Raw genomic sequence first — 24,069 nt, 5'->3', positions numbered from 1 at the left:
TCCTGACTGGGTTCTGTTGCTTCACATGATCGCGCCCACCATGACCTGCAGTGAGCTTGAACCACCAGGGAGCCCTCGTTGCACAGCAATTGTGATATGGGGCACCAATCTGACCCCCTCAGTTGGCCTGTGGTGGGTTTCGGTTGAGATTTTCTTTTCTTCCTTGGCAGGGCTGCCAGGCCGCCGTCGTTCCAGGCTTGCACCCGCCATCTTGAGATTTCTCGCTTGCGCCTTCACGCTACGTAATCTACGCCATTCATGCGTCAAATTGGCTCAAACTTGGAGAAGTTGGTCATATGGGGTTCGACCTCCGATGTTGCATACAAATATGCCATCAAAGAATCTGGAATTAGAGTTGCCTCCTCACAGAAAGGTGACAAATACTGCGACTCAGATGAGTGACGCTACTTAATCTCCTCCCCATGATTCTCCCTCCTGAAACCACCCCCAGGGTCAGGGTCGGGATGGGGTAGCGGCTGCCTTTCCCTGGCCATATGGGAGGAGACCATCACTGGGGGATTGTTTTACTGCCACTGCCTCTTGAAAATCTAGAGACACCTCTTTGACCTTGACTGGTGGGGGCTATAACTGTAATTCCAAAAGGGCTTGCCCTGCCACTGCAAAAAAAGATTGAACAGGCTACCTTGCAGTATCCCGTAGGGATTTTGCTGCAGCCTGGGAGTCCTGCAATTTCTCAGGCTATCATCTGCCTTTAGTCCAAATAAATGTGACCCATCAAAAGGCCTAGAGTATCCCTCCTGCTGTGCGAATTGCAATCAGATATACGTTATACCCCCTAAAGAAATAGGCTGTGCTGATTTCTGAATTGACATTTGTCATAGTAACTTAGCTCAACTGGTTGGGTACCAGGTCCTCTTATTTTTTTTTTTATTTTCTACCCTTTCCCTGTTCTGACCCCTCCCCCCCCCCCCCCCCCTCACTCCCCTTTTTCCATTTCCCTTTCTTCTAAAAAGTTGTTGGATTATTGGAATTAGCTGGAAGATGTTATGCATGAGCAATTTTATGCTGTGCATCCACTGTATCAGATGAAAATGCCAATAAACCTAAAAAAAATCAAAAGGCAGTCATTTCGCTTGCACATCTGCGCATAACCCGATTTACATAGCCAGCAAATCTCAACACAGAACTCTCCTCCATAGCCTTCCAACACAGTCTGCTGTGTCAAGTCCTGATTGTAGGGCTTGGCGCATAGCCTCATTTCTATCCTCCACAATATTTAAGAACCGGTCTCTCATTTTCCCCCTCAGGAATGTGCTCTGCCACCTCAGCAATAACTGACCATAAGGTGTGTCTACTTTGCAAGAAGCATGAAGTGCCATGCTGCCCTGTCATGTGTTGGATGTATGGTGAGGAACTCCGGTCGGCGGAAGCTTATTTCCTTGTAAAATCCTTATGGAATGCTGGCCCTGAGCAGAAAGTTTTCCACAGATCCTCCAGAAATATATTTTTTAGGGCATTGTGGAAGGGATGGATGGGTTCAACATGTGTGCCCGTGTCTAGAATGTCTGAGATCACATTCCACAATTTCTCTTGCAGAGGGGGCCCAGCCTAAGGCGTCTGCCACCTTGGCCATCATCCTTCTATATGCCACATTAGGGTAGGTTTGAGTATCACCTTGAGGAAACTCTACCTGAGGGAGGCATCCAGAACACTTGTATCATGTAAAATGAAAGCCAGGTCAGCCAGCCTATTTGTTTCAGCCTGAAACTCACTCGGCAGGCATGAGGCCCATGGGCTCAAAACCGAAGTGAACCGGGGGTCGTCATCTTCATTGAAGATGCCCTGGACGGAATATCTAAAGTCTTTCCTTGACTTTGGAGCAAACTTTGAAGTCGAGGAGGTCCTTCATGGCCAGAGCCGACTAGAACGTCAGTGCCATCTATAGTTCTTGAACCCTTGTCGAGGCCTTCACGGATGTATTAATGTATTTATTAGATGCTTTTGCCAAAGCCAGCAGGCTCAAAGGTCTCTCTCCCGAAGGAGCCGAAGCGGGTGGACCGGTTTTCTTGAAGTCCTGCATCTTGATGGGAAAAGCTTCCCACTTTTCCGCCAAGTGGTTTTCGAGGGGAAAAGTGTACCTGCATATCCGGTGACAAAACTGTGGGGGGGGAGTGTCGCCGCCGCATCCTCCTCTTCCTCCTCTTCCTCCTCTTCCTCCTCTTCCTCCTCCTTCGATGAGGAAGAAGACAAATGACTGGAGTCACTCCTCGAATAGGATTGTTTCTGGAGTTTCTTTGACTGTTTCTTCTCCCTCTGGTGTTTTCTCGCCCTTGGATCCTTTGTCACCGGGTTTTCTTTTCAACGGTATCCAACTTGGCAACTTTGACATCTAACTTCCCTGGGCCACTTGCAGTGCTCTCTACTTTAGGCATCATGTTTTGACACTAGCAACAATCAGCCACTACATGGTGGGCACTGCGATTCCAGAATTGGAATTTGGAAAGCCATACCCGGCAGATAACACAGATGCCTCTTGCAGGCAATTCATGACCAACATCATTGATGAACTGGGATGGAGCAGGCCTGCTCTCCCATTCAAAAAGGATGACATCACCGATATGCTGGACAAAGGTCCTCAAAGGGATCCAATCCTAGCATTTCATGTTGCTCTATTAAAAAGAATAAGTGCAAACTGAGAAGCACCAGAATCGAGTCCGGCAGTCAAAAATTTGAGCAAAAAGTATAGACCATCAAGTAGTGACCCCAACTATTTATCTAAACACCATACACTAGAACGCCTGGTAGTGCAAGCAGCAACCTGTACCCCCAAACAAGCTGCCTAACTGACCATTCCATCAGATCGGTATAATAAGCGTATAGACGCCTGGACAAAGTCTTTTCTGCTGGGAGCATGGCTCTCAAGTCTGCCAACTCTACATGTGCCCTTGCAAAATGTACCTTCACCCTATGGGACTGTGTATACATGGTGGCTGAACATATTCCCAAAGGGGAAGAAAGAGACTGCTTCCTGGCCATTGTAAAAGATGTGTAAGAGGCAATGTGTGAGTCTCTATGGTCGGGGTTGGATTCCGCTGACAGTATCAGCAGAGACATGGCGGCAAGCACTGTGATTCACAGGTTTGCGTGTTTAAGGAAGTCTGGATTTGCACCGTACGTGCAGTCTAAACTCCTTAAAATGCCCTTTGACAGGTCTCATATTTTTGCCAGCTAGGCTGATGGAAGCTTTGAGAAGCTGCAGACCTCAAAGGCGTCAGCCAAGTCTCTAGGTGCCGCCATCGGGCAGCCTCCACCTTTTCACCCCATTGGACCTTCTTGGAGGGGTAGATCCGTTTGCTTCTACTCCTCAGTTGGACGAGTGAGAGTAATGGCTGGTCAAAGAGGCCAAAGAAGATTCCCTCGTGGTGTAAGGAGGGAGAGGTGCAAACCCTGTCCAAGCAGCAGCACCTTTACCATCAGATGCTGCTTCACCCGCCTCAAAACCTCTGAGGTCTTGACTCACTACACCCTGTTGGGAGGCAGACTGTCTCAGTATCTGAAAGAATGGCAAGGCATTACTTCAGATGCTTGGGCATTAAAAACCATAACCTGGGGTTACTGCCTCCTCTTCATTCAGAGAATGATCCACCAGTAAACCATTCATTAAAGGTTCCATATCCATTCCTTTTGCAGGAAATGTTGAGCCTGTTAGAAGGGTGCTATAGACCTAGAACCTGTAACAGAGAGGAACCAAGGATGGTATTCTCCAGATTTTCTAATCCCCATGAAGGACTGAGAACTGAGACCCATCTTGGACTTGAGATGCTTGAACAAGTTCCTCAGGAAGGACAAGTTCAAGATGGTCCCACTTTCTCAGATCCTTCAGGCCCTCCAGCTCCAGGATTGGATGGTGTCATTGGACCTACAGGATGGTTATTTTCATGTGCCAATTCATCTCAAGAACATAAAGTACCTGTGGTTCGCCGTTGCCGTTTCTCGTTATCAGTTTCGAGTTCTGCAATTCGGGCTGACCTCCGCCTGAGGGTATTCACCAAACTGATGGCGGTGGTGGAGATTCACGTCTACCCCTACCTGGACTATTGGCTGATATGGACATGTTCTCTCAAACAACCTGCCACTGTCTTCAGACTTTGCTTCTCCCTCAATTACGAGAAGGTCCATATGATACCATCTGAAAAACGCAGTCATTGGTGCTGCACTGGATACATCTTTGGGGGCGTGGGGGAAAAATCTCGCCATCCGAGGTGAGGGCTCAACACATTCTGCAGATGGTCACCAAATTTCAGAGTGCCCAGTGTCTCCCGGGCCTTCGACTACTTGAGGTTGCTCGGGCTCATGGCATCATGCATTTTCCTGGTGGCAGAGGCTCGCCTGAGAATGCGGTCCCTTCAGTGGGCTACTTCAGGTTTCAAACCGGGTTGCACATTCTAAAGGGAGAACCTTTTTGGCAACCATGGCCGCAGATGACAATAGTTGTATGCCTCACTCGCGGGGTGGGGAGCCAACGATCTGACAATCAGCGGTCGTTGGTCTCCATCGGAGTCCAAACTACATATCAACCTTTTGGAGCTGAGAACAATCAGACTTGCGCTGAAGGCTTTTCTGCCCTCTGTACAGGGAAAGAATGTCCTGATAATGACTGACAACACGATGGGCATCTACTACCTCAATCCTTAACCTCAACAAACTACAAACAGTACAAAACAACGTGCTCCGAGCTGCCCTCTGCTTCCCTAAAAGGACCACATCACCCAGGCTAGACATGCAGCCCACTGGCTCCCAGTCAAAGAAAGGATCAACTTCAAGATACTCACCCTGGCGCATAAATGCATTAATCTCACTGCTCCTTCTTACCTGGCAGACCCCATCACCAGAGACCCTGCCACACGCCCAAAGAGAAGTCGCCATGCCAATCAACTTGGCGTTCCTCCCATCAAAAGAATAAAAGCAGGAGGCATTAGCTTCCCACACATTGCTCCCAAACTTTGGAACGCACTACCCAATGCCCTCAGAGCAGAACCCTCTCTCCACCTTTCGCAAAACTCTCAAACCCACCCTGTTAAACTAGCCTTCGCATGGCCCCCATGCCACCTTGCCACCTCCCGCAGCCCATCTACGTCCAGCACTCCTGCATTGTAACTAAGCTATGTTTATGCTCACTCTGTGAATTGCACATGGAACATGTAACCAAGTCCCTTTCACGCACAATCTGTTAACATTAAATCGTCTGTCTTGTATAGATGTAACCAGCATGTATCGCCTCTGTAACGCGCTCTATAAATACTAATAAATAAAACAAGAGGGGAGGAGTAGGGTCACTACCACTGTACAGAGAGGCAATGCAGCTCTGGTTCTGGGAAATACAAGAAGGAATCTCGTCATTGGCAGTTCACCTAGCCAAAGTGGAGAATACAGCGGCGACGCTCTGAGCTGACAGAGCAGTCTGAGTGGTCTAACTCAGGAAGTCCTTCAATAAATCTTCATCCTTTGGCAAACCCCTCAAGTGGATCTGTTCGCAACCAGCATCAACCTGAAGCGCACACTGTTCTGCTACGGGGCATTTTCCCCAGGAGTAGCTCTAGGGGACGCGTTCGTAGTGGACTGGGAGTTTCCACTTCTGTATGCGTTTCCTCCAGTCCCCGTCATTCCTCACATGATCAGGAGGTTCCGAACGTTCGGGAAATCCATGATCATAATTGCTCCAGATTGGGCCAGAGGACGTGGTACCCGGACCTTCTGGACATGTCCATCTGCCCTCAAACGTCTTCCGCAAAGAGAGGACCTTCTCTCGCGAGAGGAGGGTCAGGTTCTCTATCCAGAGGTCAACATGCTTAACCTTCATGCACGGTTTCTGAGAGGTTGAGCTACAAGGATTGGGACCTCCCGGAAGAACTGATGGAGATTTTGCTTTCGGCTAGAAGGCCAGCAACAAAATCTTTGTACCGCTGCCGTTGGAACAAATTCTGCAGCTGGTGCAGGGATAAGAATGTTGATCCTTTTCTATGCAAAACACCAAAGGTGTTATCTTTTGTGCAACATTTGTCCAATCTGGGGCTCCAAGGTTGGAACCATTAAAGGTTATTTGGCAGCGCTTGCCATCTTCCAAGTGCTCGTCTGAGGAAAAGCCATATTTTAAAATACTTTTTGCTAGTACAATTTCTAAAGGGATTCACTAACGTGTTCCCTCCATCTCCTTTTCAGGTTCCTTTTTGGGACCTTAAACTTGTTTTGAAATTTCTCATGTGTGCACCATTTAAACCACTTCATGTCCTTTAAGACCTACAAGGACAAGCTTGTCCTTGAGGTCAAACCTTCATTCCTACCCAAGATTATATCAGATTTTCATCTAGTACAAAAGTTAGTATACCTTTTACCCACCACCTCATCCTGGCAAGGAAGAGGAAAGGTTACACCGACTTGACTCAAGAAGCGCTCTGAGTTTCTACATTTCAAGAACGTCAAAGTTTTATCGAGATGACAAACTGTTAATAGGATACACTGGTCATAGACTGGGACAGGCTGTAAGTAAACATACTCCTATGTCCTGTCCCCTTTCCTCCATACTGTATGGGCGTCCCTCGCCAGGTATGGGAGACAGAACCTTTTTCACCAGAAAACATGTTCTTCCCCTTTTTAAATTTAGAGGTGCGCGTGCTGCCTGGGGAGCATGCGCTCCCCTGGCTCCGCCCACCGGCGCCACTCCCCAGTCCTCATTTCCGCATCGACTGGAATGGACCGCTTTCACCACCGCTCCTGGGTTTGGCTTCGGCCTTGTAATTCCCTGCGCTCTTTCCCGGATTCTGTCTTTGTCTTTAATCAAGTACTCGGTCCTCTGGTGCCACGCTCCTCCCCGCCACATGTCGACGTCATCCGGCTTCAACGGGTGTCCAGCCTGCGAGGGGCTTTTCCCTACGTCTGACCACCATGCTCTTTGCCTCCGCTGACTTTGCCCTGAACACGGCTGGGAGGGTTGTACCGCGTGTGACTCGTTTACACCACATGCTCTGAAGAACAGGTCAGCTCGGTGGAGAGAGCTCTTTGAGAAGTCGCCTCCAGAGGACTTGAACTTTGCCAAGCAGAAGTCAAGGCCCAGGGTAGGGCTCCTTTCTTCCATTGTACCCCGCAAGGGCGAATCCTTTCCCATGACTTCCCCGAGCGGCAGGGACTGTTCAGGTTCTCACAACGGCACAGTTACGGAGGCTTGTTCAGCTACCGGCCGCCTGGCCGAGGGGTCGCTAGATCCTTCTGGAGACCATGCTGAGGGACTGCAAGGTTTTTACCTGGTGTCAACCCGAGGGGCTACGACCTAGTACTGGCCAAATGTCTGAGGGGGCGCCTGTACGCAGCACTACCGATGACACAGCCAAGGGCACTACGCCTACCAGGCCTCGTCCTGAGGTGTAGGGTAGGCCTCAATCTCCACTGCCAAGAGTCCAGGAGGAGGCTGGGCCCAGCGAGGCATACACCACAACTCTGGCACGTGGCGTGCAGCCCGACAAAATGGACGCTTGTCCAACACCATTCCTTATCCTTCAGCGTTGCTGGGCAGACATACCCACAACCAGCAAGGCAGAGTACGCACAGGCCCCGGCAGCCGCCCGCTTCTCCATCAATACCACCTGCCACCCCACCGGCCTGTGAAGACCGGTTTTTCGAGGAATTCCTCCTGCTCATGATGTCCCCTCAGATGGGCACCATCCTTCGGGATGTGATCCGGGACATGCTGCCTCCAGTCCCTGCGCCTATAGTCATTCCTCACATGGCTCTAGCATCTCGGGCCCCTGCGCAGGACTACGGGTCCTTCAATTTACAGTTCAGGCGGTTCCACACCAGCCTATGGCTCCAGTTTCCACACCTCAGCCTTTGGCACCCAGTACTCCTCTTCCTGCACCTCACCAGCCAGACACCCTGGTGGACCCCAACAAGGAGGGAGACCCAGACACATCTTCAGCCAAGGCCTTCCATGAAAGACTTGCAGGTATGACCAAATACTTGAGGCTTCCACAACCTGAGGTGGGCGGCCTGGCCGAGGTCCTCTCTACGTCCCGTGCCAGAACGGGGATGCCAATGCAAAAGGACATAGTCGCCTTGGCCAAGAAGGGATAGCTTAAACCCTATTCAGTGCAGCCTACTAATCGGCGCCTCAACGCCAAGTACGGGCAATTCAAGGGGGATCCACTCTAGCTCTCGGCACACCCTCAGCCACACACGTTGGTGATTGCCGTGGACTCGCTCTACTCCAAGCCTCAGCCATCCTCTGCTATCTCGTCTTCGGCGCCTCTAGGAAAGGAGGAGAAGATCTTGGAGGATTATGGAAAGGTTTATTCCAACACCTCACTGCACCTTCGTCAGTCTAATGCAGCTGCGATGCTCGCAACTGTTAATCAGGAGCAGCGGACTTCCAACAGGAGCCCAAACCACCCGAGGACGCTGGGTGCATTATGATGAGCACCGCATTGAAAGGAGCGCACGCTCAAAATGATACCTCCCGCGCCGCAATTTGAACCCTAGGAAAAAGCCTTATTTTTATGGCGAAATAGCATCAGCCACGTTGAAACTGGCTGCAAATACCTTTTCTGAGCCCATCCACTGCCATTACGGCACACAAGGCCGTAGACTCTACAAGATGGCCGACAGCTGCCTGACCTAATGCAACAGGTCCAGCTTGCAGCCCCATCCCTCGCTGGCTTGGCTGAACGACCCCTCTTCACTGCCATATGTTGCCGGCAGGCAAAGCCAGCCCACCGCCAGCAAGGCCCACAAGCAACAAGGCCGTTGCCTGTTCCCTGCCTGTTACATGCTGTCTGCCAGTCCCCCTGGATCTGCTCCAAGCCAAGGTAAAAGAAAAAAACGTCCATCCTACTGTCACAGAAATACACCATATCCTATTTTGACTAATTTGTCCTCGCCTAACCTAAGGCTGCGCATACACTTGATGTATACCACTGTTATTGCTCTCTGCTTCCACTAACAGTTCTACCTGCCGCCCAAAGCCACCTACTCCTATGCTCTCCTCCCCTCGCACTAGAGCTAGACATTATGCCACCACCTTTTGGCTAATTGTGTCGGTACCAGATTATCACTCTGACTGCGCTCAGGCCCCAGTGCTACAATTGATTCCAGGTTTGATTTTCTTGTGCATTTGAATTACTGTGTCTCAGGCCCTAGTGCTAAAATTGAACCTAGGTGCTACACGGCCATATGTTAATTACCAGCATCTCCACTGCACTTGATCCTTCCTACCCAGACAATGCACCTCCCAACGCTTTACACTGTTCTTCTTAGATCACTACTGTATATTGCGAACACCCAATATCCCACCATGCTACCAAACTCACTTCCATATATATGAATCAACCCCCAATCCCCTAATACTAACCGATATATGATCACCTCACCCTGTTCTCCAGAGGAACCTCAAATTACGGGCCAGGCTCCCTAGGCTTTATGACCCGTTAACCAAAACATCCCACAGTAAGGCTAGTACTAGCAACCTCTCTCAGCATCCTCTTCAACTGAATAGTAGACATCTCCGTTAGCCTATCCGTGTCAAGAATGGCACTCCTAAAAGCTCGCCACTACCTTTTGAAACTAGCACAACCTGGGACCAAGGGCACACTTATAAATGCCCGCTCTATGGTAGCCCCCGCAACAGACATTGCTGACCTACTAGTTAATGAAGATCTTGATTTCTTAGCTATCACTGAATCGTGGCTCCATCCAGCAGCAGGTCCCGCAATCATGTTAGCCATACCAGATGACTACACCCTACTAAGACTCGATCGTACTACCTCTCGAGGTGGAAGGCTTGCCATTATAGCCAAAACTAAACTCTCATTGATACTCTCGCCACCCTCCAACTCGGGATCATGCGAATCCCTAACCGCTAAGCTTACCTTAGCTAATAGTCTATTTCCATTCACCTCATTTACCGACCACCTGGCCCTCTAGGATCATTTGAAGAAGACCTTACAAACCTCCTATCAAATAACCTTAAGAACTCCACACAAAGTACCACACAAAGTATCCTATTAGGAGATTTTAACCTTGGTCTTGGTGACCCCTCAGATGCTAATGCCACAATAATTAATAATACCTTAGAGGAACTAGGAATCACCCAGAAGATCAGAGCCCACCCTTACTAAAGGTAGAACTTTGGACTGGTTAGCTGTGCATAACTGCCCAGTCCTGGTCTCATCTATACTTCCGCAGCCTTGGACAGACCACTATCTGATCTCGTTCACACTAGAGGCGACACCAGTGCTAACAGACAGTATAGCTCCAGCTGTCCAGACCAGAAACAAAAAGAACATCACCCCTGAAAACCTGTTCCCACTGATCTTACCGACACTGAATGCCATTCCGGATCACACAGATCCCTTTATAATGGTAGACCTATATAATAAAGCCATGCTCTCATCCCTTGATGACATAGCTCCCCTGAAGTTCAGAAAGAGCAAACCTCGAAAGCATATCAACACTTGGTTCTCTCCTCACCTTAAGGCCCTCGGACAGGAAAAGCGACGCTGTGAGAAAACCTGGAGATCACATCCCTCAGAAAACGAAAAACCTCAGTACACTAGCCTCCCAATATTAAAAAAGAAATTATCCTGGCCAAACAAATGTCCTACAGCACTCTAATCTTGCAAGTGAAATCCAACACTAGAGAGCTCTTTACAATACTAAGAGGTTGAAACACCTATCCAAGCACCCGACTCATGCCTCAAGGACAAGAATTGGTGCACGGGTATTCAAAATGCTTTTGCTAACAAAATCACCTCCCTCAAGATGAAGATAGTCATTAAAAAAGACTCCCTTCTCGCTTCCACTAAATCTAGAATCCTGATCGCTAAAACGTTATACCTCACTCGGTCGCACACCTCTGCGCCGCCTAATCCCCACTTCAACTTCCATAAAGTATCTACTAAAGAGGTTGAAAACGTCATTCTTGCCATCAAACCCTTGAATTGCCACGGGGACCTATGCCCTGCACAATTTATAAAGGATGCGGCTTGTGATCTCGCACCATTTATTACCAAACTAATAAATTCGTCATTCACATCAGGCACCGTACCTAACAACCTGAAACAATCCTGGGTCCTCCCCCCTTCTCAAAAAACCTAATCTAGACCCTGCTACTCCTACTATCGCAGTACAGTACCGTTCCTACTTAAAATCCTCAATAAAATAGCATATCAACAAATCCAACATTACCTTGAACACTTCCATCTCCTTGGAGTCCGACAATCAGGCTTCAGGCCTCAACACGGTACTGAAACCGCACTCGTAGATCTCAAGGCACAGATTGATGAGTTGAGAGATGAGGGTAAGACTGCACTATTGCTACTCCTTGATCTCTCAGCCGCCTTCGACCTGGTTGACCATGAGATCCTATGCAACCACTTACAAAAAGCAGCCCATTTCTCTCAAGTGGCAACCGGTTGGATCCAAGCCTTTCTAAACAACCGCACAATGAGTCTTCTCCCCATTAGCAGCAGCCGACCCATCGCCTATCACCTGTGGTGTGCCCCAGGGATCCTGCGTCTCCCCGACCCTGTACAACATTTTCACGTAGCCCCTTTTCGATTATCTAGATGGTCTGGGTATCACCTACACTAACTATGCCGATGATCCACATCCCGTTGACGGGGGGATTATGACAAGGATTTGGCCTTCGTCAATAAAGTCTACCTCATCATCCAGGCATGGATGGCCTTACATGGTCTATGCCTGAATGATGACAAAACAGAACTCCTCATTCTAGGGTCCTCGCACAACCTCAACAAACTAGACCCAAGCTACTCCTCTCTCGTAATTGATGATAATAAGATCACTGTAGCCAAGGAAGTCAAAACCCTTGGCTTTTACCTAGATTCCACTCTCACCTTCAAAACGCAAGTCAATGCTATGGCCTCCGCCACATCTTACACTTGCAAACTTACCAGAGCAGCCATACCATTCCTCTCACCATCTAACTATATCACCCTAGCCAAGGCTTTGATCCTGTCCAAACTGGACTATTGCAATGCGTTATATGTAGGTTGCAACAAATATATCACAAACAAAATCCAAATCCTACAGAATGCCCTAAGAGCGGCCCTTAGCATCCCTAAGAAAGCCCACATTTCTGAGACCAGAAGATCTGTCAATTGGTTATCTACGAAAGATAAAATCTTCCTCAAATCTGTCTCTTTGACCCACAAATGCCTCCACCAAGCAGCCCCTCAATACCTTATTATAACTAAATTCACCAGACCAGCTTCTTCCCGCCCCACTAGATTAACTCCAATCTCCTCCATGTGCCCAGATTTTAAACGTACAATGTCGGGTGGGAATAGCTTTCCTGTAAAAGCAGCACAATTTTGGAATTCCCTACCACCTACCTGCAAGGAGGATCTCCCTTACCGCCAATTCAGATCGAAGACCATTCAGTGGCTCAAGGACCATGATATATAACGCCCTCCTGCTGCACCACACTACTATGACTGTAAACTTGTACACATTGGTGTTCAACTGATCTGCGTAGTTACAATTCATGATCTAACCTGCATTTTGTATCTGTATATTTATCTGTAACTTATGCCTCTCCGGCTTCAATTGTCTATGATGCTCCAGCAATGTAACCTCAGCTGGATTTCATCCCTCTGTATGTAACAAGCTTTGCAATCCTCTTGATGTTAGGGTTAGGTGCGCACTATAAATAAATAAATACTAAATCAGAGGCTTTGGAGGGAAATCACCAACTTCTTCCAGAACTTCCGGTGCACAGCTGGGCACGTTTCAAGATGGGGCTGGCAGAAGCTAAAATGGTGGCGCAAGACATCATGGAGTCCACCGTTGCCCGTATAGACGCCTCGGGCCGTGCCATCTGCATCGCCGCGGACATGAGGACGGCCTGGCTTCGGGCGACCAAGTTCAACTTGGACGTCCAGGAACACATATTGGACCTTCCTTTGGAGGGTGGCAACCTCTTTCATTCCACCACCGATGAGGAGCTGGATAAGAAGAAAAACAATTCCCAATCTGTGAAGTCCTTAACTATCCTCCTTAACTGTCCTTAACAGTGAGACGCATCAGCGTTCCAACAAGGGGTGGGCATTCGGCGGGTCCCGTGGCTTCCAGGAACGAATGTCCAGGCAGCCGGACTGCTCTCCGAGTCAGCACTGTTACAAACACAAGGCGGGGAGCAAGGGATTCTTTCAGTCCCCCCTCCTCAGCCCGGAGGGAAAAGAAGGCATGACATTCCCCTCCGGGGTCCGCGTGTCTCCGGTGGGGGGCATGATTTCCTGCACGCACTTCATCGGCATATGAGGTTTGTGGACCACTGGATCCTATCCGTAGTGTCCACGGGTTACTGCCTACCAGTTCCTCCCTCTCCTCCACAGATTGGGACAACAATCTGCACTTGGATACCTCTGGGTATTAATCGCGTTATAAATAACCAATCATAAATTAACAACTCTGTTGGTGGAAATTTGATCGCTCATAGAGTCAGGCAGTGGAAGTCCCAGCCTCCCAGCAGGGCTTGGTCTTCTACTCAAGGGTTTTCGCCATACACAAGAACTAGACTGGCCTGAGACTTGTGTTGGACCTGTCCCTTGCTCTTCAAAAGTTCAAGATGGTTACGCCAGTGCTTACTGCAGAGACACTGTGCAGGGGAGAATGGATGTGCTCCCTGGATCTGAAGGACACGTACCTACACGTCTCAATTTGGCAGCCTCCTCGATCCTTCCTGAGGTGTCATGGGTTTCCATTTCCAATACAAGGATCTACCCTTTGGCCTCATTTCAGCCCCCATGGTCTTTACCAGGCTGAATGCAGTGGCAGCCCGTCCTCAGGACTCGGGCCACCATGTTTACCCGTAATTTGATGACTGGTTCGTCAGTGCGAGTTCCCCAGAGGCAGGCCACCACACCTCCTCCGCGCTCATGAATACGTTGCACGAATTGGGGTTTTCCATCTCAAGAAGTCACTGCTGCAGCTGACAGTCTGGCTTTCCTGTGACTCATCTGGGACACGAGCTCCGAGAGTTTTTCCCTCTGAGGACAAGATCACAGCCATCGAGAGGGCCACAAATCATTTTCACAGCCGAGCAGCGACCTCAGCATGATAGTACCAGCACCTCCTGGGTATCATGGCGGCGTGTGTACTGGCAGTGCCTTGCACACGGCTCAAAATGAGAAGACTCATGGAGTCAGGAGTGCGGAATTCGTCAGCATTCCTTTCTCCACCAGTACCTTGTCTGGTGGAGCATGTACTGCAACTTGAGGATAGGCAGACCGTTCTGTCAACCAGCACCGCAGGTCTCCATCACCACAGACTCTTCCTTGGAGATCTGGGGAGCTACTCTGGACAACCACAGCATCCACAGTTAAGGAACAGGAGGCCCATATCAATTGGCTACAGCTGGAGGCCATCTGGCTGGCTCTCCAGCCTTTCTGCTGCTCATCCGCGGCAAGATGATCCTCATTCAGACGGACAACTCCACCACCATGTATTACATCAACAAGCAGGGTGACACCAGGTCTCCTTCACTATGCTCCCTTGTGGTCAACATGTGGGAATGGGCTCTGGCCAACAACATACACTTGACAGTGATCCACCTCCCGTGGAGTCAAACCTGTAGGTGGACAGGCTCAGCAGGTTGGGAGCGGACAATTAAGAATGGCAATTGAATAATCAAGTCCTTCTGGGGATCTTCAGCAGATGGGTGCAGCCCCAGGTGGATCTGTTTGCCACTGGGCACAACAGGAAGTGCCCTCAGTTCGCGTCCTGGCAGGGACAGGGCCTAGGTTCTCTGGGCGACGCCTTAAAGCTACTGTCGGACAGCATGTGCGCATATGCATTTCCTTCCACTTCCCCGGTCCACAAGGTGATCTGCAAAATAAGGGAGTCACAACACCTCAGCATCATTCTGATTGCTCCGTGGTGGCCGGCGAGACCATGGTTCTTGAAACTGCTCAGCCTCTCGGACCAGCTGCCGATTCACCTTCCATTGGGCCCAGCTCCTCTTCTATCGCACCAGCAAGGCAGAGTCATCCACCCTGCCCGCAGAAGTTGGCCCTCGCATCGTGTTTCCTGAGCAGGTCACACTAAGCTACCTGCGTCTGTCGCAGGATAACCTAGACATCATACAGGGTGCCAAGAGCAAATGGACTAGGTTTTGCCACTGGGCGGAATCAAAGGAGGTTGATCCTCTTACTTGGACGATGTGCTATCCTTCTGTGTGCACCTCGCACACTTGTGGGGGGGAAAGGGGTTTGGGGCAGGAGGAGGAGGAGGATGCAGACTAACCCATGCCACACCTATTGGGTGGCCATTGGAGCCTGCCGAAACTGAGGAAGATGTCTTCTCATCCTCTAACCCGGTAGTTAAGACATCTGCCATGCCTCACCAGGCTCTACCCGCCCATCAAGAAGCCACACCCTGTGTGGGACCTCAATGTAGTGTTGGGCGCCTTGGCGCACAAGCATTTTGAACCAATGGCATCTGCGGACATCAGGTCTTACGTCTGCACGCAGGGTCTGCGAAATCCAAGCAGTAGTGGCTTCAGAGCCTTACACTACCTTTCGTAGAGACAAGGTGGTCCTTGGAATGCATCCTGCATTCTTGCCTAAGGTAGTATCGTCATTTCAACGAAATGAGGTGATAGTGTTGCCTACCTTCTTCGCGGACCCCAAGGACGATGCTCAGAGGGTCTTGCACTGTCTGGATGTCAGGCACGCTCTGAAATTCTATCTGGACAGGACTAAGAGCTTCCGCAAATCGGAGGCTCTGTCACCTTCGGGGGGGGGGGGTGTCAAGGCCAGGATATCAGGCTGCCAAGGCCTCTATAGCAAGGTGGATCTTTTCAGCCATCAAGGAGGCTTATGAGGGGGGCAGCAGCACAAACCGCTTCTGGCGAACATGCATGCCCACGCTATTAGAGCTAAGGTCGCAGCAGTTGCGTTCCAGAGGCACATTCCGTGGCAGGGCGGCCACGCGGGCCACTCCTTAGTACTTCTGCAAGTACTAATGTTTGGATGCCGGTTCCAGGTCAGACGCATCATTTGGGCAGGCAGTATTAAGGAACTTGTTTTCTTAAGGAGGGTCACCTCTCCACCCTGGGGCTACATTCAGTTGTAATCACCCATACAGTATGGAGGAAAGGGGACGGGACATAAGAGTCACTATAAATTAGTCACCATAGTGACTAACGTACTCCTAATCCAAAGTTCCCTTTCCTCCATACATCCCACCATCCACTCCCCCCCCCCCTTACAACTTCTGTCATTGGGCAATGGTAATATTGTTGACGTGTCAATGGGGACTGAGGCGTGGCGCCGATGGGCGGAGTCAGGAGAGCGCATGCTCCCAGGCCCGCGCCCCCCTCTGAATTTAAAGCAGAAGATTTATTTCTGGTGAAAAAGGTTTTGTCTCCCGTCCCTAGCGAGGGATGCCCATACAGTATGGAGGAAAGGGGACTATGGACTAGGAGTACGTTAGTCGCAACAGTGAGTAACTTATAACAACCTTGTCTACATGGTTGTTATAAGTTACCCCCCCCCCCCCCCCCCCGCCGCCAGAAAGCTTGGGAGCCCATTCCACTAGGGGCATGGCTACTTCTGATCTGCAAAGAGGGGTTCCAATAAAAGATATATATTCTTAAGGCAGCCACTTGGTCTACCATTCACACTTTTACTAAGCATTACTGCCTGGATTCCACCTTAAGCCAGGATGGAAGTTTTGGGAAAGCAGTCCTTCATTCGGTTCATAACCACTCTGCAAAATTCGTACTCTCTCCGCCAAAACTAATACTGCTTTGGGAGTTTTATCATAGATGAGGAATACATGGGAGGACACAATTTGTTCGAAGAATAAATTACTTACCCCTGATAACGTTCTTTCGACTGGATGTTCCTCCCACGTATTCCTCATTGCCCCTCCCAGCCTACCCCGCAGTAGAATTTCGTGATTTACAGTTTATGCTCCTTCAGAGTCTGGTATGATCTAAACCACATAAATGCTGGTAGTTCTACTGTAAGAAAAGCACCAAAAAACAGAACTGGAGCCAACGGGCGCTGCACGGTCCATATATACCTTCAATGTCATCCTCAAGACGGAGGCCCTCGCGGGACATCGAGTCGACTGCATCGACACAAAGCGCCCTCTGCCGAGGGGATTTTTTTTTTTTAAAGTTCAGAAGCAGCTGAAGCTGGATATAGGGGATCTGAGATGAGTAATATGTGAGAAGAACATCCAGGCGAAAGAATGTTACGAGGGGTAAGTAACTTGTTGTTCTCAGTGATTGGCCTTAGGGTAACCGAAATTGATTTAGAAACTGAGTGCGGAACTGGTGTTTTTGAAATGTCACCTGCGTTCACTTTTTGTGCATTAAGAAATGTCAGTGAAGAAGTCAGACCAAATGGTTGATCAATTGGCTCCCTTGTCAACTAAATGGCTTGCTCATCAACTTCACACTGCACATATTATCCATCTTTGTCTATGGGAATAAAGAGTTACATAGTGAGTTTGTGTTTTTATTTAGTGTACATTTCGGTGCCCTTGTTGGTGTTCCTCTTCCCTCTCCCTTCAAAGCCATCCCTACCCACTAGTGGTCCCCGGCCCTGTAATGTTTCTAACTTTAGTGCCATGAGTTTGTTTAAATGTTCTTCATTTTCTTGGCACGCTTGAGTGATTTGCCCAGGCATCCACACACAGCATCTTTAAACAAGTTTGGGTTGGAGTCCTCATGAAACTGGATGTAGCGGGCCAAGCTGCGATAGTGCAGAGGCCAGAGACTGCTATCTTAAGTTGCTCTGACCAACTGGGGATTCACCCTCCTACTGCCTGAAATTGCTTATTTTTCCCCAGTCTGTCTTTGAGACATACCTTGGGATTGGATTGAATTAATATTTTATTTCTATCTCTAGTACACAAGTGTTTCAGAGCGCGGCAAGGCAAGGGGGGGCAACAGGGGAGAACAAAACATCAATCTTACTAGGCCCAGTGACATTGAGAATGTGCAAGTGCAAGGGGGGAGAAGTGGAAAGTGCGGAGCAAAGGAGAAACCGATTAATAATAAATAAATAATAAAGGCAACCAACAGTGGTAGTGCAGCCAACAAGTGGCAAGTGCTGAGTTTAAGGCAGCAGACAGGATAGGTCTGATTAGTGCAGGAAGAAAAAGGGGTGGGGACTGTATGGGTACAGATACAGATCCCTTTTTGAAGACCACTATTTGGTGGCTTTTTACATTGCTTCTTAATAAATTGTATTTTTCTATATTTCCGGTTTCTACCGTCTTTGATAGATGTTTAGAAACATGGTTTTTTCCACATTACTGGTTTGATTACAAGTCCCCAACTATTGCTACATCCAAGGGTAGCCAACTGGGTCTGTGGGTACAGATACAGACCCAGTGCAGGGGGTGGCCCGGAGGCAATGCAGGAGGGTGGCAGGGTGAGGAGGTACCTGGGCCCAGAGGACAGAGGGTGGCCAGGTGCACAGTGCCGAGAGGGGGAGCGAAGGCTGAAGCAAAAAGGAAGGTCTTGAGGTGCTTCCAGAACCAGAGATTGTTCTTCTTCAAGTTTTAGAGTGGCAGGGACGCTGTTCCAGAGGGAGGCCCCAGCCGAAGACGGAGATCTACCCCTAGCTCGTTTCTTTGGAAAACGACTGACCATGAGGGAGTTGGATGTAGAGGAACGAAGAGCTTGAGAGGGGAGGTATTTGCAGAGGGTTAGCTGAAGGTATTTTGGACCCAGGCCCCAGAAAGCCTTGTGGACAATGCAGAGGGTTGTGAATTTAATCCTTGCATCCACTGGGAGCCAATGGAGAAATTTCAGAGCTGGAGAGTGAGGCCAAGGACAAGTCTCGCAGTCCTGTTCTGGATTAGTTGCAGAGAGCTGAGAGTAGAGGCAGGTAAATTTAGAAAGAGGCTGTTACAATAGTCCAAACCTTCAGAGAACCAGATCCTAGACAATGAGCTTCTAGGGGAAGGAGAGGAAAGGCAGAGTACCTCTGAGGAGGTGCAGTAGGAGGTTTTACTTTTTTTTTAGAGATGAGGGTGGAGAAGGAAAGTGTGGAGTCAAAGATGACCCTGAGGGTCTTAGCCTCGCAGGTGAGGGTAGGAGGAGGGCCAAGGGAGGCCAGCCAGAGAGTGAGGGGAAAGGATGGTGAAGGTGTGCCGATGAGGAGGATTTCCATCTTGCTGGCATTCAAAGATCATTGGCGGCACACCAATCTTGAATAGCAGTTGGGCAATAATCAGAGATGAGGGAGGGAGAGGAGGTGGCCGAGGGCAGCCTGAAAATGAGTTGTCGTGAGCGTAGCACTGGAAATTTGAGCAGAAAATGCAATGCAGTGGGCGAGAGTTGCCAGGCTTTGGTTGAAAAGCCAGGGCAAGAGGTTAGACTCCTAGGGAACACCACAGGTAGAGAGGGAGATAGATGATATGAACGACTCAAGTTGAACCTGGGAGGGTCGGTCAGAGTGGAAGAGGTCAGCCAGGCCAGAGCCTGATCAGTGAGATACCCAGGTTATCACAGAGACGGTTGAGCAGGATGATATTCACTGTGTCGAAGGCAGAAGAGAGATGGAGTAGGGTGAGGTCAGAGAGTCGAGGTTGAAGAGCAGATCTTCTCGGATGTTCAGGAGCGCAGTTTCCGTGCTTCTGGCAGCTCTGAAGCCAGACTGGTGGTCATGGAGACAGCCAACAGAATCAGAATGAAGGTTAAGCTGAGAGATGGCCTGCTTTTCCAGGAGTGTGCCCAGAAAGGGAGTAATGGAAATTGCGCGACAGTTAGCCGGACAAGAAGGATCAGCTGTGGGTTTCTTGAAAAGAGGATGCACAAGGGAGTGCTTCAGAGGGGAGGGTAAGGATCCTGAGGCAAAGGAGTGGTTGCAAAAATCAGCAAGGGCCGGAGCAAGGGTGTCAATGTGGTCCTTGATGGTTTTCGAGGAACAGGGATGAACCTTTTTTGACAAGGCTTTCATAGATTGGACTTGTCTAGCGACCACCTCGGGGGAGAAAAGAGAAAAGCACAAGAAGGAGGGTAGGAGGGTGGCTGAAGGAGGGTCAGCAAGCACAGACGGAGATGGGAGAGGAGGAGGAAGAGGGGGAGGAGAGGGTGGACAGGATATCCTGGGTTTTTGAGATAGTGAGAGGCAAGGGCATTGCAAAGAGCCTGGGATGCAACACGAGGGGTAGAGACTGCAGCAGGGTTGGCCAGCTCCTTGCAGATTTTATATATAGCTGTTCAACTATTCTGGACTTGTTTCAATGGATCCCCTATACCATGATCTTCTGCTGGCCATTGTAGGGCGATCTGTCTAACCACCTGGTGTGTAATTCTCTTCATGAGCTGGTCGTGCCAGCTCAGGCAACATTGAATACACGGTTTGATGCTTCTCAATGAAATGCTGAGGCTTCTCCCTGATGTTGAGGAAATGTTTAGCCAAGTTTCTCAAGTCACCCGGCATCCCAACTGGCATCAACTGTCACTAATTTGATATTTTCGCCATAACCTCATGATGGTCCTGGAACGTTCCTAGTCACCTGAAACGTTATACTGTCCCGTCCATATTTCGTGCCATCTCTAGTCAAGGATGCAGTAAGGGGAGTGGGGAGAGGAAAGGTACTTGTGCTAACCTAGAACCTGTGTCCCAACTGAAACTGGGGGACAGAGGTTCATGAGTGCTCGCTGTGCATTGACAGACCACTAGTACTGGAGGAAGGTTAGGGTTGTGGAACCTTGGTTGAAGCCACCACCAGGGGCGTGTGGTAGGAACAACTGAAGTGGACAACCACTACAAATGAAGGTTCCCTGGATCGTGAGCTGCGTGCATCTATTTTCCCGCGTTGAAGGGTACCATGTCTCGATATACTTGCATGTGGCACTGCTGTGCTTGGTAAACATGAATGAAAATATGTACCTTTTGGTAGTATGGCCACCTGCGCTGACTGATATCACCCCCCGGCCCCCTCCCCTAACTCCACTGTCATTGGTTTTAGTGCCACTCATTCAAATCTCCACCCACCTCTGTTCTACCCTTACTGCAATACCATCCATCCTGCGATTCCACATTCTGTGGAAGGAAAAGGGTTTACACACCAGAGGAATTGCATAGTGATCCTGAAAAGGATTGGGAACTCATTCGATACTCATCACCATATTTCGAATGTGCTACTTGTGTTCCAGTTTGCATTAAAGTATAATACTATTACAGTTTACCAGATGGTCATTCGACCATCATCAGGCCAAACTAAATATACCAGAACGAGCACCCTACCCATTAACCACGTCACAATTACCAAATCCGAATACATTGGAAGTGGACTCTTTGTAAGTGGGATGCATCTATTGTACTTTTTTGGTTGTGTATGTTTTAGATTCTTACAGCGCATGCCTACCTAGAAAGCAACAGTGCTGTACATGAGCAGAGGGTGATGCGAGGGGCTTCGAAATGTGGAGAAGTTTTATTGGGCATCTAACTTGGCGATAAATTGCTCTTTAAAGTATGATATATTATTTTATATTGCGCTCGTACACAAGTGTTTCACAACGTGAAATCTTGGGGAACTATACAATTTTTATTCTCTTGAAACATTGGTTCCCTCCAGTGGGTTGCTGCATAGTATGTTATCTTGGGGAGGTTAGGGGGAGAGTTTGGATGCACACATTTAACTTTGTTACATGTTTATTAAACTAATTTGACTGGTGACGTTAACGTTAAAACAGTAATTTAACTTTTGTGACACATCTTGAGAATTAAAAGGCAACAACCTTATTTGGCTTTTGTTTCTTGCAGGAATTAAGGACTATTCTAACTGGCCAACTATCCCTCAAGTGTACATCAATGGGGAATTTGTAGGTGGTTGCGATATCCTTCTCCAGATGCATCAGAATGGAGACCTAGTTGAGGAACTGAAGAAGATGGGGATACGCTCTGCCCTAGAAGATGCAAAAAAGGGCCAAGAGGAAAAGTGAACACAAGATAATGTAGAATGTGGACTGCAGTTAGTTTTCAAATGCATTCAAGTGAACTTTACATTGCCAGCAACGCCTTACCAATGGTGCTTCCACCTGGATGCAAGTGCTAAAAAGACACTAATCTAAAGTTTTCTGTTGGTGAACGTTGGGCTGTTGCAATTAAGGTGTTTTTTTTTTTTGGAGACCAGATGTCTTGTGAAATCATCACAATGTAATATTTGACTAATTGACCAAAGGCTTATTTTTTGTAATAAAAGGATTGTCTGATGTTATACAGCCACAATATGTGTTCTTGTAGTATTTTCTTGTAGGTAATTCTTAACCTCTTTAGACTTCTATACGTAAAATGGATAAGGAGCGTCCAACATTGCCTGCAGTTTCTTTCTTCATTCCCAAATTGGTACCAAACATCTGCTATCTTGACACACGATTTCTGACTCTCCACCATACATCTTTAGAATCTGCTATTTTTGAAATTGGGTTGGTCGACACAACTTTCACAACCATGATCCGTCATTCCCACCATATATGCTGGTTTCTCTGTCAACTGTTTGTGGACCATTACATGAAAGTGTAATATGTACCAAAATGATCTCCTGAAGGATCCATATTAATTGCCTTTGCCCTCTTACCACTAATCCGATCCTCTTCATCCACTCTGACAAACGAATACTCACACCAACTATGCCATGCACACATGGACCTTGTCTAACTCTCCCATCCCCAACAGACTACAAACCGAACTCTGACTACTTGCATACCATCACCCAGGCTGATGCATTGTAGAATCGCTCCATTTTGGACACCGTGGCCTCTCTTGGGGGAACCAGGCTTGCACAGCAATTTCTGGTGATTGCAAACGTCAGTATTTATGAACTGACTTGCATCATCCTGCATCTAATGGGACTCTGACTGACCTGACCCACTCTCCAGACCGCTTACCTTTTTTTATAGAGCACTAATCACCTACCCAAGAATGATCAAGGACAGTTTTGGACACATTTTATCCCACCTCTTGCCAAAACAAAAGCTGCATTCATCCCCAAGTAGTCCTTCCTTCTTTTCTGTTCCGGTAGTGACGTATTCTGTTGCTCCTGGCCATGAGACTTTATATGTCCACATGCAAGAGAAATTCCTGCCCCATCCCATTTAAAAGCGACCTTTCATCCCCCACACTCCCTTGCGCTTTAGTGCAATCAGAACCATGCAAAATCGTTTTTTACCACATCATATTCCCTTGCTTTGTTAAAGAAGCAACCAAGTTTTCATGGGGAACTGGGCCAACACAGGGAGGCCTTTAATGCTCCCAGACATTCCAATCTTTATTTCAATGTGCATCAGGGCATCTAGCTTAATTTGTCATTCCTTTTGATTCATCACAGTTCTCCCGTAGCATTGTAGATGAATAATAAAACATTTCTCCTGGTCTGGAGTGTCCAGCATTCACCATTTGGTCAGGTCTTCTGCATCAACATTCACTGGTGACCTAGCATATTACATCATGGGAAGTACACAAAGTGGTAGTAAGGTGGTAATCTGAAACGGTGTCCTTGCTAAACACAGCCTCTAGCACATGCAAATCTCACTGTACATCGGTAATTCTTACTACTTCCTTCAGTATGCCTTCACAAATTCTGAAATCTTTTTGGAATCATTCCTGTCCTTTCTTGCTCAAGCTGCAATATTGAAGCGTTTTTCTACACCACTGGCCAGGAGATATTGTACCACTTTATTCTTGTCTGCAAAACAAAATGAATAGCTACAGAAGGCAAAGACGCTAGCTCAACACAACTATTGTTTTCTTGAAGGAGCAGTGTGCCCTGCAAGGTGATACCTGCTGCAAATTAATCCCAGGATATCCTGTTCTCTACTGCATGCCCTTGCCACTTCTTAGCTAAGATGTGCAGTTGTTGCTGTTGTAAGGGCCTAGCGTTCAGGAATTGTATTTGGTCACACTTGCCACACATTGGTGTATGGCCCATGTTCACTGGTCCTTTCGTCTGGATGGTGCATGCTCTTTTCACAGCCCCATCCACTATATGTCCAAATGTCTCTTCAGGGCGACAGACATTCAGGGATTCCAAAGTAATTTTCGTATTATTGGCCAGGTTTGATGGAGC

The 24,069-nt window shown here is 48.4% G+C and overlaps 1 protein-coding gene across 1 annotated transcript in view; it reads left to right on the top strand.

Annotated features, from left to right (window-relative positions):
* The window catches only part of GLRX5 (glutaredoxin 5), a 107,559-nt gene extending 85,327 nt beyond the window's left edge, over window positions 1–22,232 (top strand). Inside the window, exon 2 of the mRNA XM_069637669.1 lies at window positions 21,768–22,232. Within this exon, the coding sequence (XP_069493770.1) occupies window positions 21,768–21,946 (179 nt within the window). The 3' untranslated portion in view covers window positions 21,947–22,232. The remainder of the gene's footprint in view (window positions 1–21,767) is intronic.
* Window positions 22,233–24,069: the final 1,837 nt, after the last annotated feature.

Source organism: Ambystoma mexicanum, chromosome 14 (assembly GCF_040938575.1).
Source record: "Ambystoma mexicanum isolate Mex_15411 chromosome 14, UKY_AmexF1_1, whole genome shotgun sequence".
NCBI lineage: Eukaryota > Metazoa > Chordata > Amphibia > Caudata > Ambystomatidae > Ambystoma > Ambystoma mexicanum.
Note: the sequence above shows the minus strand (reverse complement) of the source record. Positions and strands in the feature narration are given on the sequence as shown.